The sequence below is a fragment of the Budorcas taxicolor genome, chromosome 13 (genome assembly GCF_023091745.1).
Source record: "Budorcas taxicolor isolate Tak-1 chromosome 13, Takin1.1, whole genome shotgun sequence".
NCBI classification, from domain to species: domain Eukaryota; kingdom Metazoa; phylum Chordata; class Mammalia; order Artiodactyla; family Bovidae; genus Budorcas; species Budorcas taxicolor.
In genome coordinates this window covers 19,437,533-19,456,770 of record NC_068922.1, presented here as the reverse complement: position 1 = coordinate 19,456,770, position 19,238 = coordinate 19,437,533, and the positions used below count along the sequence as shown (strand labels likewise).

The following is a 19,238-nucleotide window of genomic DNA, read 5'->3' as shown; positions in this document are numbered from 1 at the left end:
TTTGCTTCACTTTGCATCAATTTTTCCACCATTACTGCCTTCATTTCAGCTAATTGCATTTGGTTAATTTGGTGCCATTTCTACGTACAGTGCCATTTACAGTCAAAGTATTTTAAGTTTTCTAAAACTGCTTGTCTTAAGATTCAATTGAAAGTGTCTCAGAATTGAAGGAGTTCAATTTTATCCAATTTCCTTGTCATTCTTATTAGGAAAGGAGGTAGCCGTGATGAAAAGAGGCCTATTCAACCTACTTAATGGTTGTATTCACTGGGGCAGAGTGAACAACCAAGTGGGAAAAGCATGAAGGAGCCTTTGGCTGTCCATCAGCCCACTGGCCCACTCATCAAGGGGGACCTTGGCTTAATGAGATGTCTCAGCCTCAGCAAATGCCCCTCTGGGGTCTCTTCTGGGAACCATGACTTGAACAAGCAGTGTTGTCAGTAACACTGATTGGGCTGGAAGGTTGTGGGTTGGGTGTGTTTTTTGTGTGTGTGTGTATGAGTATATGAATTTTTTTTTTTTTTTTAAACAGGACATTGATGGTTTTTTAGTCCATCTCTCAAGCTGAGTAATGACTAGGAGGAAAAGAGGATGGCAATGGGTAAGAGTTCCTAGAGGGGCTGACAGCTCCCTGTGCACCCTAACCCTAATTAATCTTAGAAGGAAAGTAAAACAGGAGGTGGGGTGGGCTGTAAACTGGGGTGTGGCGAGGTTTCTACTTGCTCAGAGAGAATGAGCTAGATTACTATCTTCCTCAAAAGAACAAGATTTCAACCCTTGACCCCAATCCACTTCCACTCCGAGGGTCAAGAGAGTAAGCATTAGGCAATAAATGAAATGACACTATCTATGTCTAGACTTGCTTCCAAATCACTCAGAGTCGGGATGCTAGAGATAAAATGAGATTACTAGGATCTGATGAGTGTTGAAGTTGGGTCATGTACAGAGAGGGTTCATTTTTGTATTTCTTTTCTCCTTTTGTCTATGTTTGACATGTCCCATGAAAACAGTTCAGAAGGAGTAGAAAACGGGTCCTAATTCACACACACTGATTTGCCCAGTTTGTTACTTTTCACAGGGGTCAATCAGTTGCTAAGTTTATTTAGCATTCTCCAGTAAGTGGCCTAAGAGAATCTCTACTAGGGAAGGGCATCTTTTTAATTCCAGAAAATAAAAGCACAAGTAAACGATCTGCAGTATTTTCTAAACTCACAGACCCCAGCAACCTTCCTCAGTAACACCCTCTCAAATTTAAAGAAATGAGGCCACAGTGAACCCTCCATTACCTGTGTGATCCTGAATCGGTCCCGTCTTGCTGGTCAACACACTCCATTTGAGCTGCACATGATTGTCATGTTCCCAGTGACAGAATGTCTTGTGAGAACCCCAGCCAAACTCACAGTTAAAACCATATGTTGGAAACTCTTCAGCGGGTGGAAAGGAAGAAACAGAGACAAGTAGAGAAACACACATTTGATCATTTAGGTCAGAAAGGTCCTTAATTCCTTCATGGAAAGCACGATTTATATAATTTAATATCTATCTGAAAATCCTAGGAAGGTCACAACACCCAGGATTGCCAAGGAATGCAAAAGATGCATGGAGAGATGCACAAGCTTGCAGCATCACATTTAGTAACTTTTTTTTTTGGCTCCAGCTCAAAAAAGATTATGGACTGCCTGTCAACTTGGTACATAAAATTTCCAGGAAGGTTACTTTCCAAAGCATGTATTATTACATCTGTAGCATTCTCCCTATTTCCACAATATTTAATATAAAAGATACTCTGCTCTTGAGGACAGTCATATAAATTGATATCCACCAATGAAAAGAATCTTAATTAAGAGACTGACCCATGAACCTCCAAAGTCTAGAAACGTGACTTGGCTGAGTATCTCACCCTGGAGGTTATCTGTATTCTCAATACACCAGCTTATGCTCCAGGTTTTTACTGGCAGATCTCTGAAGCATTTCGTTAAGATTTTTTTTTTTAACTTCTGTGCTTTATATCAGGTCAATTAATTTTAAGTGGGAAATCTCTGCTTCTTTAGTGAATTTTCAGATTTGCATATAAATTGTTTGCCCCACTTAAAACTGCAATATAGGGTCAAGTAAAGCCAAAGCATATTTGAATGGGTACCCACTTGTATATTTTTTAATGTTCAAAATGCTTCCTTTGGGTTCTAAAAAGAGTGTGAAGGGAGTCTCAAGAATGATTTGTTTCATGTGTTCTACAAAGTGCTATTTGACTATGGGTTGTTTTTTTTTTTTTTCCTAACTTGTATAGCCTTAGTTTTTACTCAACCTTTTTGCTGGGGGAATTTGGTTAACTTTTTAAGGATGGGGAAAATGAAGCCCTTGATATTTGGAATTATTTTTGGTAAACTGGAGTTAACAATAAAAATAATCCTAAAGATAAAATTCTTTTCTTTCTGCCAGTCCCACTTGTCTCCTGAATATAAAATTAAACACACAATAGGGGCTGTTTTCTCTAATGACGGTCATTGCTTCTCACTGAGTTCAGGCGTCCACAAGATGGCAGCATTGAGACGAAAAGGAGGGTGCCCCCAGCAGCTTGCCTGCTGATCTAAAAAATAAGTCTAAACAATCTCTCTGTAGCAAAAGGGAAGTATGATATTTTACGCTGTATTAGGGTCAGGCTGAGAGCCTATCTCATTGTGGTCTTTCCTTTAACTTTGTCTAAGTGTTTAACACAAATATTTTGCTTTCTACTGAGTCTGGGCTCCATTGCCCCTCCCCCACTTCAACAATGGCAGGCAGGAGGCAGGGTAAGGGAAAGATTTACTGAATAGATAAGAATGAGTTACTTTGCATTTTTAGTTTCCAAGGAACTCCTTTCAAATGCTAATATGAAATTTTGGAAGGAAGGCACCATACGCATCCTCGAAACTGAGCAAGATGGATTCTCCCTTCCAATGACAGTGTGACCTGCCCAAGGACTCACCGGGGCCAGCTGGAGAAAGAAAGCCTAGTAAGTCATGTGATGTGTATAACACAAGCACTTTCAGTTTGTGCAAAGGGCTATATTTCACAGCGGTAGTGTCACTGGAGATACATATTTTATGCCCCAGTCCATCATAACCATGAAATAGGGCTTCTTAAAGCATGAGAAACCCTCTCCCAAATCCTCCCTTCTGTACAGCATGACTGAATTCTGCAGATGCAGTCAGCTGAGCAATGGAGGAGTAGCTGAGTAACCTTGGCTGCCAACACCCACGGCCCTGGAATGCGCTGTTGTGTAATCTTGTGTTAGAAACTGTTAATACTGAAAAATATTAATATGTGTGTGGTTTTAGGTTTTCTCCTTAAATGTCATTTATAAGACCTACACAGAGAGGAGGGCAGTCAGTCATTACAGGATACACATTTCTGGTAATATCTGCCTTGTTAATGCTTTAAATTTATTGTATAATTTACAGAAAACCACACCATCCATAATTTGGCGATTACTATTCTGGCAGTGTCATAAAATAAATGAACTTGGGTATTTTTGTGGCCAAGACAAAGGGCGACTTTGCCTGAAAGACTAATTTTGACATCTCCTATTCGAGTGAATGGAAGTCAACCTTTATCTTCCACTGTTCTTTCCAATCTATGAATTTTACACAGTGACTACTCAAACTTTTCATATTTTACTACTCTTCTCTCTTTGGCTCAATCATATATAATTTATGGCAATCTTGTTAAATTAGAATTTTATTTTTAATCAGTACCTTTTGTGGGGGATGGGCATGGAGACAGAACAGCTCAATGTTGAAGATTCAAGCCTGGCTAGAAAGGCTATTAAACTCACAAAAATACACACAGACATTTCTAGAAATGGAAAGAGGAAGAGAGAAGGACAGAAGCAGAGGAGAAAAGGGCAGAGAAAGAGAAAAAAGCAAATGGACAAATGAAATTAGTATACAGGACAATGTCCATTTGACCTTTCAATCTTCAAAATATTACCCAGGCCCCATAGCTGCACAATTCTCATTAAATTCATTGGGAATAATCTGGCTAAATCCCTTCTTGACTCTTAAAAATAGCAGGAAACAATATTCTGAACTTAAAACAAATTTATAGCCGCTGTGAGCCAGCACCAGCTGCGCCTGGGGGACCTAGCTTGCCCAGAGTTACATCATTAGCACCATATATGCACAAGGATTTAATTTTCAAATCTGGTCTTCAGAACTTCTATTGGATATGTGAGCTCGCTTACTCATAGGCTGGAAATAAGCAGAGGTGGCTGGGTCCATGTAACCATGGGTCATGAACATACTCTGAACTGATTTAGAGAATGTTTGGGGATCCTTGGAGGGTAAGAGCCTTCTGCCAAGGGGAAGACGGATTTAAAATGCAGGGCTTCTCATCAGTTCCTGGCAGAGCATTAACAGGCTTTTATGCATCTGGTGACAACCCAGATAGCACATGGGTATTATATGCCCACTGAACATATTCTATTGAGAAGAATCTTCAGCATGAAATCTTCAGACTCTGCTTGACTCTCTAGTGGCTTCAGCAAAATCAGATGATGATGAAAGTTTAAGGTCTGATATCCTGCTGTTTGTCAAGGTGCCTGCGGGACAGTGGGGATCCAGGTATCAGTAGATGGGTCTGACCACGAGCAGGGGAAACCTCAGAATTAGACCTGCTTTCTGACTCCACGCAGGCTCAGGTTCTAAGCATTGGCTTAGCCAGGAGGTGACAATGAACAGAACTCCTCAAAGAAACACAGACAGTTCACTATATACAGATGAAGAGAACAAGATTCATGACTCAGACAATGGAAAAACAGGAAACCAAGGCAACTTGTAAAGGACTCTGGGCTGACTGTGGACTAGACCATCCCTATCAGTAAGGTCTGTGGTTCTGTAACAGAGAACAAACCTGACTCCATATTGGATATATTACTTTAGCTCTAACGCTATGCTCTGTTGCCTGAGTGTAGCCGTGCTGGCTCTGCACCTTTTATAAAAGAATGCTGCCTACAGCCTGAAATATACAGGAGAGCCCATTCTCAAGGCTCTGACCTTTAAAGGTACAACACCTTTCTGTTCATGTACAGACAAAAAGTTGCAGGACAGAAAATAATGAATTGTCTTCCTGGGGTTTTATAGGAACATTGTGACCAAATCTACATGGACAGCTGCAAGAACAAAGGATTCCAGGACCAAGAAGTTCACAACCACCAGCTGTACCATCTCCCTTTTTAGTATGAATGAAGCCTCAGTTCTAACTCGGGTAACATGGTTCTTTGGGACACTAGTCCACCACCTTCTTGGCCTGTTGACTTCTTACTGGTTCATGATTTGTATATCCACCCGCTGATCACAGTAGATGCTGGGAGATGACTGTTTGCTCTGGAGCTCCCCCTGAAGCCATCATGCCAAGAGCTTTGAGCCGTAAATTAAAAGTTCACAAAACCATTCCTGCTTTGATAACACAGACCTCCAACACGGAGGGGGAGTCATCTCATTTTGGGCTCTTGTTCACAGGTTGTTGTTGTGTTTTGATGACCCCTAGCTCTTTTGACAGGCAAGCAAAGAGAAGAGATCTGTTGATGGCAGCTTCCTAGTGGTTGTAATTAACTCTCTGGCAAGAGGAAAAACTAGAGCACCAGTTAAAATGTTTGTTACGTTATTAACTTCACTTGTTCACCTCACCCCATTCCCTGTGACAGTCATAAAGAGCTTACAGGAAGTTACCCCAAAGAAAACCACCCAGATGGGGCTGAGTGGGAAAAAAGAAGAAATATATCAGGGAAGATGGGAAGCAAGCAAAAGGCAGCTAGCCAATCCCCCAAGGCCACATTTATAACCTGAAAAGATATGAGGGGGACTCCTGCACGGTGAAGATTTAGCTGAACACTATTCTTCTGTTTCATCTTCGGTATTTGGGGGTGTCTTAGCTGAGTGGTGGGCTTCCTCAATGGCTCAGTGGTAAAGGACCCTCCTGCCACTGCAGAAGACTTGGGTTTGATCCCTGGGTTTGGAAGATCCCCTGGAGAAGGAAATGGCAACCCACTCCAGTATTCTTGTCTGGGAAATTCCATGATCAGAGGGGCCTGGTGGGTTACAGTCCATGGGGTCAAAAAGAGTCGGACACGACTTAGCAACTAAACAACAATGAGCTCAGTGGTAGCAGGGAGTCTGTCACCCAGAGCCAACCATGGGAAAAACTGGGGTTAAGTTCAACTGAAGGGAGGTTTGTTTTGCAGTTTAATCAGGTCAAGAGTGACAGCACCCTTTGAGGAAGCATGCTAATTAGAACAGTCCTTTCTGCTTTCTGCTGGCTGGGGAGGGTCTGCTGTTGAGGAAACATTGATGTACACCACATGCCCGTTAATAAGTGACTGTGGAGGCCAAGGCTGAGCAGGCTTCACTAGAGGAAATGGGAGAAGCTGGTGAGCTGACCTGTTCACCTCTCTCTAATGGTTAACTTTTAAAGTATGTAAAACCTCTGATTGCTTATACGCACTGTTTCCCCTCATGTGTGTCTGTGGGGAAGATTTTCAAAAAATACTATCGAAATACAGAGAGTGAGGGGGAGGCCACCATTTCCCTGTGGCTGGGCCCTGATCAACAGCAAAGCTCTGAAAGTCATCACAGGACTCTATGAACAAGTTACTGACCAGAGACACATTAATATGTCTTTTGTTGTAGTTCATTGCTCAGTGTGTCTGACTCTTTTTGATCCCATGGACTATAGCCCACCAGGCTCCTCTGTCCATGGGATTCTCCAGGCAAGAAACTTCTTCTCCAAGGGATCTTCCTAACCCAGGGATCAAACCCGCATCTTCTGCGTTACAGGCAGATTCTTAACTGTTGAGCCACTGGGGCAGCCCACGTCTTTTGTTACCTGAATGTTATCAACTGGAGACATTTCAATAGTCACCTACATAATAATCACCCGACTAAGTTTTTGCAAACCCCCGCCCCGGGTCAGTGATGTGTTAATAAAGAAGGATGTAGAGGGAGTCCGCCTCAGGGCTCTCCTCTCCAGCCCTGGTTTCCTGCACACCATCTCGCGGTGCACCCACTGGAAACGTGGCTGTAAAACTGCCAACTCCGTGGCAGGCAAAACTGACAAACTTCGCCTGTCTCCGATTTGCAGAGCGGCGATGAAAATAAATAGTCAGGCTGCTGCCTGGGAGATTTCCTTCTCCTGAGTTTGCAAACACAGTCCATGTCCTAGATGTGCTGCGTTTAAACAAAGTATGTTCCTTGGTTCCTTCCGTTGAGAGTGGGGATTGTCACCATTTGGCAATGACTGATGGGGGAGGAAATCTCACTCCCTGCTGCATATACATGTGGATGAAAGGGAAGCCGTGTTTATGGCTCCTGCTTGGGGACCAGATGCTGGTGGCATCTCTGCTAGGACTTGATGGGAAATGCAAACCGAGAAGCATAGCAATGCACTATTTTGGGGAAGAAGACACACATATGTGAATCAATTTTCTCTTTGGTATCTGATACCTGATTGGATAGTGCTGTCTATCACAGTCGGCTTCTCTGTGGTGAGCACAGTGGTACCACCTGAAACACAGAAAGAGTAACATCCGAGATGAGAAAAAGCAGGATGACAAGCAATACCCAGCAGAGAACGCTCTTACATACGTCTGTTAAAGGCTAGCAGTTCCCTTAAATAACTCTTCTTTTAATTCCAGCTAGAGTAACTGTCTCAAATTTTGCTCACCACCACACCAAGTTCAAATAAACCACTATTTTTCACCCATTTATTCATAAAGCATCTAGACAGTATGGATAATCCCAAACTTCCTTCCGAGGGCATTCCTTGACTCCCAGACTAATCGACGATGCTCACAATGGCAACAATGAAAAGCAAAGGCCTCCCAAGGTCCTTAGTGACCTGAGTATTAAACTTGACCTAGACCTCTAAGTTCAAATAGTTTCCCAAGGTTTCAGATGTGTGCCTTTTGGAGGGGAGGGTGTTGCAAGGCTGGTCCCCACCATCTATTTTAGAAACTGAAGGTTTAAAGTGGATAGCTCTAATTCCTCCTTTTTTTGCTGCTGTAGTTGTTTATTTTTCCCAAGGACAAATATTCCACCCAGTATGTAGCTTCGACAAGCTGCAGGGAAAGTAGAAGGGGGGGACACATTTTTCACAGTCCTGAGGAGCTGGAAGACTGCACAAACAACCGCCTGAACACTGTGAACTTTAATCAGTCTGAGTTGACTTGGAATACTTGATCCAAGGACGTTGCGGAAACTTAGATCTACCATCTCAGCTTAAGTATCTTAGCTCAGCCATTTTCTGCCCTTTATCCTGCGACTTCTGTTTTATTTATTTTGGCTTCCCAGGTGGTGCTAGTGGTAAAGAACCCACTTGCCAATGCAGGAGATGCGGGCAAGAGACTCGGGTTCAATCCCTGGGTTGCGAAGATCCCCTGGAGGAGGGTGTGGCTACCCACTCCAGTATTCTTGCCTGGAGAATCCCCATGGACAGTGGCGTCTGGTGGGTTACAGTCCATAGGGTCTCAAAGAACCGGACACCACTGACGTGACTTAGCGACAGCAGCAGGAGGCAGCCTACAGGATCTTCACCAACCAGGGATGGGACCCACGCCCCCTGTGGCGGAAGAGTGGCAGAGTCCTAACCACTGGACCACCAGGGAAGCCTGAGATTTCTGTTTTACAGCCCTGTTCCTCAACTTGCCCAAACCACAAGCACCACTTGAATGTTCTTGAAAAACTGGCTTATTGTTTACTACGCAGGTACTTGAGAAAGCCATTTCTCCTTATGTGCGTCCGCCTTGCAGATAATGGTTGAGGATCTATTTGCTTTCCCAAGAGATAAAGTCCTGGGCAGACTCAGGGTAAGGACATGGGTGGGCTCATGCTGATCCTGGAACGTTTGGAGGTGGTTATGAGGTGCCACTGTACACCTTTCAATACTATCATTCAATAAAGAGACTATTATCATTCCTATTCTGGCTGAGCCCTGGTCCTAACCTACAGCTCCCACGGGTCAGAAATCACCCAGCTCATGAATCAGAGGGCCATAAAACCGAGCTCCTGGGGTGGCCTGAAGATTTCTGAGCTCATCCACTGCGGCACCAAGTCGTGTTACCCCCGCTTGCTCAGTAAATACGCTGGATGAGTGGTCACACATGTATGTGCCCTCAACGAGGCAGGCGCTAGGAGAAGGAATTATATATATTATGGGTTAAGAAGGTGAATCTGTAATGGCAGAACTGGAGGGAGGCCAGAACGCATTAGCATTCCGTTCCCAGTGGTCTTACAGGAGAAAGACTCAAGGTGAAAACTCACTTTTTAAAACCGATACGCACTGTCAATTTTGTGAGAGGTTGGGAGCCAAATTCTGCTGCCGGGTAGACACAGATCCAATGTGAAATCTGGCCTCCTGGTGCCTTTGAAGCCAATTGTATTATCTAATGACTTCAAAGGCATTTGCAAATGAGGAACTTCAAGGGTGAATTTTCACCTTGGCAAGCAAGCAAAGGAGAGAAAAATCTCTCTTTATTTCTATGTGTTTGGTGCAGTTCACCTGGAATTCAGTGTTGTTAGAGGTAATGAGCATTTGGCTACAATACTTATCTCCCACTATGTCCAAATCGGTCACCCCTGGGAGAAGACATTAAAGTGACACCATCTGTATTTAGGACCCAAAACTTAAGAGAACACTGATCCCAATTTCTAGGCTTAGCACTAAGCATTCCAAGTTTGCAGGTGTGACCGAAACAACAAGGAGGGTACGGACTTGCGTGTGAGTCCGGGAGGCAAGATGCTACCTGGGGAAAGATACAGGGGTTGGGGAGGGCTAGGCTGCTTGCAATCACTGGTGCCTGTCAGCACACCCTTCTTCAGAAAAGACTAACACAGAGCTTCATAGAGGAAAATAAGCTTTTAAAAAAGGACAAATTGGTTATGATGCAATAAATGAACATGAAGCATGAGGAGGCCTTCTAAGATCACCTTTTCTTTTTTTTTTTTTTTTAACTTTTTCTTTTATATGGGAGTATAGTTGATTAGCAAAGCTACAATAATTTCATATGGGCAGCAAAGTGACTGAGTTTTACATGTACCTGTATCCTTTTCCAAATTCTTTTCCCATTTAGGTTGTCACATAATACTGAGCAGAGTTCCCTGTGTTGTACAGTAGGTTCTTGTTGGCTAAAGAATCACCTTTTTTTAATGGTGGAATGAAGTTAACTTTATCAGTACCCCAGAAGTACTTCTTCTTATATGCACATATTGATCAAATTATTAAGACAAATGTGCTGGCCTGAGAAAATGACATTTTTGGGGGGCCAGGATAATATGTAAAAAAAAAAGAGACTGCCCCTTTTTTTTCTATCTAAATAAATGATTCTATCCAACAAATGAGTTTATACACTGTAAATAAATGATCACCTTGTACTTTTAAAGGATTGTCAGTGTTTCCACTGGAAATGACCCATTTTCTGCGGTTTGCAACTTGGTGCCATTCACAATTTGCTCGAGGCTAACAGACTTGCCCTATTTCATTCAAAGGCTTAGGTTTCAATTGATTCAGTCATGAAGCAATGCAAAAATGAGAAGGTTGGTTGTTCCGACGCGAGGAGTAAATCTGAGGCTTTGACTCTAATCAATATTAACTGACCACTTTAGGGTTTATAAAGGAAAGAACCTCTTCTCCAGAGGGTAATTGAACAGAAGAGTCTCTGATGACTGTATCCATTCCTTTTTATGAGGATTTTCACTACAGATGGGATGTGTGACTAGGTTTGCAAAAAGCCTAAGGTTTGCAGAGAGTGTTTACAGGCGACCTTGGGAAGATTCTGTAGGACCTGCTTCACAGGCTAGTACTTGTTTTTCGTATTAGCTGTATGGTTTTCAGCTGGAGTTTGACATCTTACAAAGAAAAGGCCTGTCTTATTAGATTTTTTTTTTGTGGCTTGTGGCTACTTAAACACAAGATTTATTTTCAAAAGCCCATAGCCATGTAATATTTATTGGCCATTTGACTGTAAGCGATTATTCTGGAAATTTGGAGGGAGAGAGACTTAGGAGGAGGGATTTAAATGTAAACTCAGTTCATGGTACTAAACTTCTCAGCTAGATTTTACTTTTATTCCATCTCAGAGTAGCAGAGCAATCTTGCTCTTTCAGAGGAGAGGTTCTGAAGTAATTGGAAATGGGGGTCCCTCCAGATTTTACATTAATGCATTAGCCACTAACATGGCACTATTATGAAGTTACATGGGAACAACTTCAGTTTCGCCCATGGAAATGAATTACATGGGCTCTCTAGAGTCCCATCTGGGTAAAAACACAGACTGCACCCAAGGGCTGCTGTTTAATGTAAAATGAGAGTCAGATGCTATAAGAAACTGTGCTTTGACCTGGGTAGCAATAAAGGTCCCAGAGCACCTTTGGCAACAATAGGGTGAAAATTCTAGGACTTTGGCCAATTTCCAAATGGTGGAGTCCGACTTCCCCATCTGCTTAATGTTTCCTCTGCCAGTCCAAGTGGAAGAGAAGGTCACTTTTTAGCTTTTAGGATTTCAGAATATTTTGGAGTCATCCTCTAATGAGTTAGTGAGGCACACAGTACATGCCGTCCCTGATATATCTGTTAGTGGTGATGTGAAATAGCAACGAATTCTGACTTTCTAAATTTTAATGTAAAATGATTCACAAATTCTAACTTAAAAGCTGCAGTTCAAATTTAAGTCTAATTTCATCAATTAGTTGAAGGATCCACTCAAACATGTTGATTCCTGTTTGAAAATAAATGTTCTCAAGTGTGTGGAGCATGTGTTACTGGGGTTGGGGGTGAGGGTTGAAGATGAGAATCAATTTATGTTACATATTGGTTTTTGTTATTGTTTAGTCGCTAAGTTGTGTCCAACTCTTTTGCAACCCCATGGACTACAGCCTGCCAGGCTCCCTGTCCATGGGATTTCCCAGGCAAGAACACTGGAGTGGGCTGCCATGCCCTCCTCCAGGGGATCTTCCTGACCCAGGGATTGAACCCAGGTCTCCTGCATTGGCACGTAGAATCTTTACCATTGAGCCACCAGGGAAGCCCAACCTCAGATACAGTTAGCCATGGAGACATTCTTATTCATTCAATGAAGACAATCCCAGCCCTTGACTCTGAAATGGCTAAAATTACTATTTTGGATGGCTGTGACTTGGAAGAACAATTTGTTTGCACGATGACATGAGGAGATGAAGATGCATGTGTTCTGGCAAAGTTCCCTCCACCCTGATGCCTAGTGCCACGAGGATTTTCACACACACACACACACACACAGAGGCGTTACTAAGCGGGTCTCAGCTACAACATGAACTAAGATGCCACAGCAATGGGATGAAGATGGTTTCTGCACCTGTGAGCTGGAAGTCATCACCTGTTCCGCTGTGGCAGTTGGCCTGGTCGTCATCACATTCATCTACCAGGTTCCCGTTGGGAGTGGTCGGCCCAGCTGTAGGTGCTGAAACAAGATCCAAGGATTATTTTCTCACACCTCTGAAATGCATTCTCCAGCCCCCCGGTTGTTGACTCTGCTAATGCTTTTGCAGAAAACTTTAATCTGCCGTTGGAAGACCAGGAGGGTGGTGTGCCTGCCTTTCTTTCAGGAGTGGGAGATACGTGGATTTTGCAGAAGGCACTGGGGACTGCTCTGTTTTGGTATTTGATTCCTATCTCCTTGGTAGACTTGGCTGCCTTCTCATTTCATACGTTGTTATCTACAGAAACATCCTTTCTCTGAAAAGTTCCTGAATTCTCACTGGTTATTTATTCATGACCCTGGAGTTGAGAATTTTGATGATAGAGGTTTTGCTTGAACTGTTTTTCCTTTCATTTTCAAGGTGCTTGAGGAATTTTTACTCAGTTTATCTTGTAATTTTTTTTTCCCAAAAGGGAGTCTCAGCGTTCACTTTTAGTACAATATTGTTCTTATTTATTTTTTTCGCAGTGACTCCACTTCCCTCTAAGTAAGCGCCTGGGCTTGTGAGTGCTCCCTCCAGAGCAGGTGTCTGGGAGCTCCCAGGGGTCACGTTACCTTAACTCCTGGGGGACCACATTCTGCTGCCGGCAGGTATTCCCATAGCTCTGAGTTTGTAGTTGAAAAGTAGCCAGCATTAATCAAAGACTGCTTTTGAAGTTCTTTACATTTAGTTCCATCTATTTTTTTTTTCAGCCTGTTCCTCATTTTTGCAATCTGATTAATATTTTACAGTTTTCGGCATTACGTTTCACTTTACAAGACTTGAGATAATGGACAGTTCTCTTGATGTCTGAGAACCAGACAAGATGCTGGGAGTCAGGGGGGGAGGCAGGGGTCTGTTCTCTAATAGCTTCTGGCCAGTTGGAATGTGCTGGTAACTGCTGCTTTCTCAATAAAAATTTGACACAGTTTTTCATTGTACAGAAGGACTGAGCAGAGTTATAACAAATGGAGAAACATAGCTAGTTTCCAGGTCCTCAACTGCCTGTGACACACACCAGTAATTGCTAGGAAATCACCACATATAGGTAATGTCCACACTATTTAGGCTACAAACTGGACTTTGTAAACTGTGTAGGGTTCTGCTCATTGCTAACAGTGAATCGATAGCACCCTCTTCAGCAATCTTGATGCTTGCCTTTGCCAAGCTGCCTTTGGTTTTGTGCCACTTTTAAACTCTATTCATCTTGCTGGTTTTTCCACATTCCTTGTGGTATTTATAAAGGAGTTTTACATTGGACGTGGCCCAGGATAGTACCTGGATTAAACTGAAAAAAGTAAAATGTTATTCTTTTAAAATTTTTTTAAATTAAATTTCCTTTTTTTTTTTTTTTTCAGTGTGGGGATAAGCATATGGGATCTTAGTTCTATGACCAAGGATTGAACTCATGCCCCCTGCAGTGGAAATGCAGTCTTAACCACTGGACCACCAGGGAAACCCCCAAAGTGAGGCATTTTGTTGTCCCAATTTTACTACTTGAAAATATTTTATCTTCTGTGGTCCTCTAATTGTTTCTTAAATACAAGTCCTAGCCCCAAATAAGCTAGAGGCCCCAGAGATGGCTGGGTTGTACCTCATCCTTTTTTCCTATCCCTTTAGGCATCTCCTGTAGAACAAGGTACAAAGTTGATATTTAATAAGAGCCTGTTAATCATTTTAAGGAAGAAGAAAAACACTCCCTTTCACCAACTGTGTTAAAAAGCTTGGACAGTTCTTTCCCTGGATACTGGTTCCTCACGTGGCTCGGGGCAACTTCCCCACTTTGCTGAGTGCCTGTGAACATCTGTAGTCTATCCCTTCACCACCATCGCGACCTCAGCACAGAGTTGACACTGGCAAACTGCCACCAGGCCCGGTCTTTTCAACCATCCATTCATTCCACCTCCTAAATCAGTGTTGCTTCCCAGAATCCAGGCTAACGTCCTGCATCAGAGCAGCAGAGGCCCTTTTCCAGGTGACCACACTGCTCAGCACACTGAACCGATGTGTCTGCAGGGGGTTCGGTCTGCCCCCACCCTCTTTTTTCCTAGGTGTCTTTGCCAATGTCCTGGAATACTGTCATTCACGGTCTGTGTTGACAGTGATGGGATAATTCAGGGGTCCTGGGACATAGCCACAGATATGGAAACAGCTACCCAATAAAGAATGGGAGATAATGGCCTGCTTTTAAATAAACACATAGGAAAGCAGCTATGAATTATTTACTAGGATGGTGATTTATAGCTTAAGATTCTTTAGTGCCTAAGAAATGTTTTATGATATTTAATGTGCTCAGGAATGTAATTATATTTGGGTAGCTTGAAACACAAATAAGTTTTAAATCCCAAGAAGGTGATATTTAAAAAGCATCCTTCCAAACAACTTTGAGCATATGCTCAATGGATTAACATCTGGGTACCAACAATAGCCATTCTTTGCACTAACCTAGAGGAAGACCTTTATGGGGATGAAAATGTTGGTATAAGGTTACTCATTTATGCCCAAATCGAAGGCAGATGGGAATTCCAGTGCACAAAAGCATTAAATAGTACACTGAGCAACCATCATATGATTTTTTTAAACATTCATCTCATTCATTATGTGATTTAAAAAAAACGCAGAGGAAAGTGCAGTTCTGAGGTCAATGTGAGAACTGAATTTGTCCCTGACCTTCCCATGATAACCTAAGTTTATGCAGTCGTTTATCTTTAAACAGACCCCATTGTGCATTACATACATTATGTGATGTAAAGTTTGGTTTCTCTGCAGCACTCTGAGAAATTTATCCAAAACAATGTCTCAATGTTTTTGGTCTGTCAAATGCTGCTTCCCGCTAGTATGTGATGCTAGTCAGCGCTGCAGATGGAAACTCGGACCAGACACAGGCCTCTGAAGAACTCTAAGAAGGTCAAGGAATCCGTGGTTGCCAGGGGTTGAGGTAGGATGGGGATGGAGAGGGTCTGCTTGAGCTGCTAGAGGGGCTTTCATTTTGAACCCATTGAAATCTTTTGTAACTAGACAAAGGCTGATTGCATAAGCACCTGTTAACTACGACTACAAATGCCAGACTTGTTTATAACGGTGAATTTTGTTATGTGAATTTCAAAACACATCATTTTTTAAAAACAGATCAGAGAACACGCCTTCACCCAGGATCTGAGGAGTGTTATGCAAATGACCCCTACAAAGGCAAGGTGCAGAAGCATTGCTTCGTGCCGCTCACCGGGAGATGAGCCCTGCGCACAGGCAGGCACAGGAGACACAGGACCATTTGGGGGAAAGGTGGCCATCTGCAGCAGCACTGTCAGGGCCGTAAGCACGTGAAAAAGGACAGAAAGCATCTAGGGAAGCAGAGCGGGCTCACCTTCCACCTCACAGCCCAGCAGCTCCATTCGCAGCCCCAGTCCGCCGTGAGTGGCTCTCTCGGGGTAGATCCTGATGAACCGTGTGGAAAGGGGTGGAAAGGTCCGCAGCTCAGGTGTATCATAGTTGTTGTTGCCTTCAAAAGACTGTGAAGAACGAGAACCAGCAGGTATTAACAAACCTCCCTTTTGGCAGAAGAGTCTCTCCTTGAGGACTCTTTAACAGGGCAGAAAAATGGGCCTCATTCTACCACTTCACCGAAGGCTGACATTCCTACATGAGAATGGAAAAAAACAATTAAACCTTCTCTAGGAAGTGACAGATGTTCCTTCTCAGAAACTCTGGAGGCCGCACTGAGGCTAGACCAGAAGCTAAGGATTTAATGAGACACATTTTTAAATGATAGGCTGATGTGCCTGGAAGAAGTGACAGTTTCACCATTTCCTTGAGGTGGAGGAAGAAAACTCGAGAAAGGAGCCTGCCTCTTCTCAGAGCTAATAATCGAGACTGTGTTTCCAATAACAACTCCTCTTACATTCTCTTGGATGAGCGGGTCCTGGTTTTGCTAAAACTCTGTCCTCAAGAAGTGTAAGGGGGCTTCCCTGGTAGCTCAGTGGTAAAGAATCCACCTGCCAACGCAGGGAACACAGGTTCGATCCTTGGTCTGGGAAGATCCCATATGCTGTGGAACCGTGAAGCCTGTGCTTCGACTATTGAGCCTGTGTCTAGAACCTGGGAGCTGCCGTCACTGAGCCCACATGCCCTAGAGCCCGTGCTCCGCAACAAGAGAAAGCGAATATAGTGAAGTCGCTCAGTCGTGTCCGACTCTTTGCGACCCATGGACTGTGTAGCCTGCCAGGCTCCTCTGTCCATGGAATTCTCCAGGCAAGGATACTGCAGTGGGTTGCCATTTCCTTCTCCAGGAGATCTTCCCGACCCAGGGATCGAACCTGGGTCTCCCTCACTGCAGGCAGACACTTTACCATCTAAGCCACCAGGGAAGCCCGCAGCAAGAGAAGCCACTGCAATGAGAAGCCCATGAATGGCAACTAGAGAGTCGTCCCCACTCTCTGCAACTAGAGATAAAGCCCATGCAGCAAGGAAGACACAGCACAGCCAAAAGTAAATAAGTAAGTTAAAAAAAAAAAAGCAGCTCAAGAAATTCCTTTCCTGGAGGAGAGAGTAAATTTCACATGGTGCAAGTGCTGGATTACCAAGAACTTGGGTGATTCCAATCCCCTGGAACTGCTGTTGACTTACGCAGTCCCGCCAGTGGAGACATCTGTAGATAAAAGAACTTCTGATCTCAGGAAAGTTACAGGGTCCTGCTCGCTAAACGATGTTCGGATGCCTGGTTGCCCTGCAGTGAGTGAAGTGCATTCCTAACTTGACATCACTGTGACATGTTCAGGAGACCAGTCGTTATTGCCCTGCTGCTGCTGGATTATTCTGCTCCCCTTTTTAAACTGATGGGAAGCCCTTGAGTGGAATCATTGGAAAATGGAGCAATGGCTAGGCTTGTTTTCTTTTTCAAGAAATGGATAAGCCTCTCTGTATCCTCCTATCCCAATATCCTTCCTAACTCTGTCCAGAACGGGAAGAGGGGAAGGATTAGAAAAACCAAATTGCCTTGTCACTGGGGCTGTTGTTTTATACACCGAGCACCACGTGATGCTTACTGATGCAAGGGATTGTTCTACAGGCTTAAAACGTATTAACTCAACGTAATCCTCAAGACAATTTCCAGAGGTAGTTTCTATTATTGTGTGTGTGTTCAGTCACTCAGTCATATATGACTCTTTGTGACCCCATGGACTGTACCCCGCCAGGCACCTCTATCCATGGGATTCTCCAGAATACTGGAGTGGGTTGCCATGCCCTCCTCCAGGGGATCTTCCCAACCCAGAGATCGAACCCACACCTCTTATGTCTCCTGCATTGGCAGGCTGATTCTTTACCACTGAGCCATCTAGAAGTAAATTAATTGGCCTTTTCCAACTCAGAAAATCCTCTAGGAATCTAGAAGTACAGGGCTCATACCTATCTGCTTCTCTCAATTAAAGTTCCTTCTATCATTTTCAAGAGTAAATTCACTACTGGGGGCCCTTGCCTTCTTGATAGAACTGCAGTTGCTGCCAGTAATTGAGAATCTGACGGATATCATTGTCAGGCCCAATTAAGTATTGTCAGTAAGACACTAATTATAATGAAAACAGCGCTACTACACAGGCAAGTTCTATCTACATTAACATAGCTCCAACATTCCTAGGAGAAAAGCACTTATATCTATGGAATCCCAGCTTCTTCTCCTACTTGTCATGTAAATACATTACAAAGGTCATCAGTGATGAGTTGGGAAGAATATTAGCAAGGAAGGGTCACGTGGCACTGGGCTAAGTTTGCTAACATAACTTGTTTACAACATAACACTGTTCACAACATGTCTTTCTGTCCTTTTACTAATCATGCTTTAGGAGAAGAGGACTTAGAGTGTTGAGATATATTTGCTCCTGGAAAGACTGGTTGATTCAAAGACTCTGATGTACCTTGTCCATCATGTACTGTTTAGGTGTAGGAAATAAGGAGAGGGCATAAAGGATTCCAACTCTATCAGGGTGCTGTTTCATGTCATAAAACAGAGTGCTCACTTTACCATTACAGAAAACATACTTGGCATCCTGAACAGGTAACCTTTACTAGCAAGTTCAAATATAATATGTTTTAACTATCTGTGCAAAGTTACAAACACACACTCCTCCTAACTGGATGATTTAACCAGTTTCCTTTTCCATCTTGAAGATTTTATTCCAGGGGAAGGACATGTTAGGAATCACTTATTAGATGCCCTGCCAACTATTTAGAAGCTTTTATGGTTTAAATAAGGGGCTTCCCAAGTGGCACTAGTGGTAAAGAACTTGCCTACCAATGCAGGAGATGTAAGAGCCACAGGTTTATCCCTGGGTTGGGAAGATCCCCCAGAGACGGGCATGGCAACCCACTCCAGTATTCTTGCTTGGAGAATCCCATGGACAGAGGAGCCTGGCGGACTACAGTGCATAGGGCTGCAAAGAGTCAGACACGACTGAAGTGACTTGGCACATAGCATATGGCTTAAATACATAGGAACATGATAATGATGCGTAAAATCATATTTTAGGAATAAGCTCTGACACATTCAACCAATCTTGAACACAGTGTTTTTGTTACAGTTGAAAGCTGGCTGCTGTTGGCTTCTTGCGAAGGCTATACATGATGCCCTACAAGGGAGTGATAGCTTTAGACCTGACCTCAGATGAGTGGATAACAAAGGCCAGTGAGCACAGGGCGCATCCCCCCCAGAGCATATAGTGACCTGTTTTCCTTCCCTCTTAGAACCCTCGTGCTGAAGAACGCGTCACAACAGTACACCCT

General features: G+C 43.3%; 1 protein-coding gene across 3 annotated transcripts in view; it reads right to left on the bottom strand.

Moving 5' to 3' along the window:
- Positions 1–19,238, bottom strand: part of NRP1 (neuropilin 1) — a 146,367-nt gene that overhangs the window by 10,517 nt on the left and 116,612 nt on the right. For 2 of the 3 annotated variants that reach the window (XM_052650758.1, XM_052650760.1), the window contains exons 10-13: positions 15,829–15,973; positions 12,362–12,466; positions 7,479–7,538; positions 1,287–1,424 (exon numbers count right to left, since the gene is read on the bottom strand). In XM_052650758.1, coding sequence (XP_052506718.1) covers positions 1,287–1,424; positions 7,479–7,538; positions 12,362–12,466; positions 15,829–15,973 — 448 coding nt within the window. The remainder of the gene's footprint in view (positions 1–1,286; positions 1,425–7,478; positions 7,539–12,361; positions 12,467–15,828; positions 15,974–19,238) is intronic. The other variant, XM_052650759.1, reaches the window with a different exon arrangement.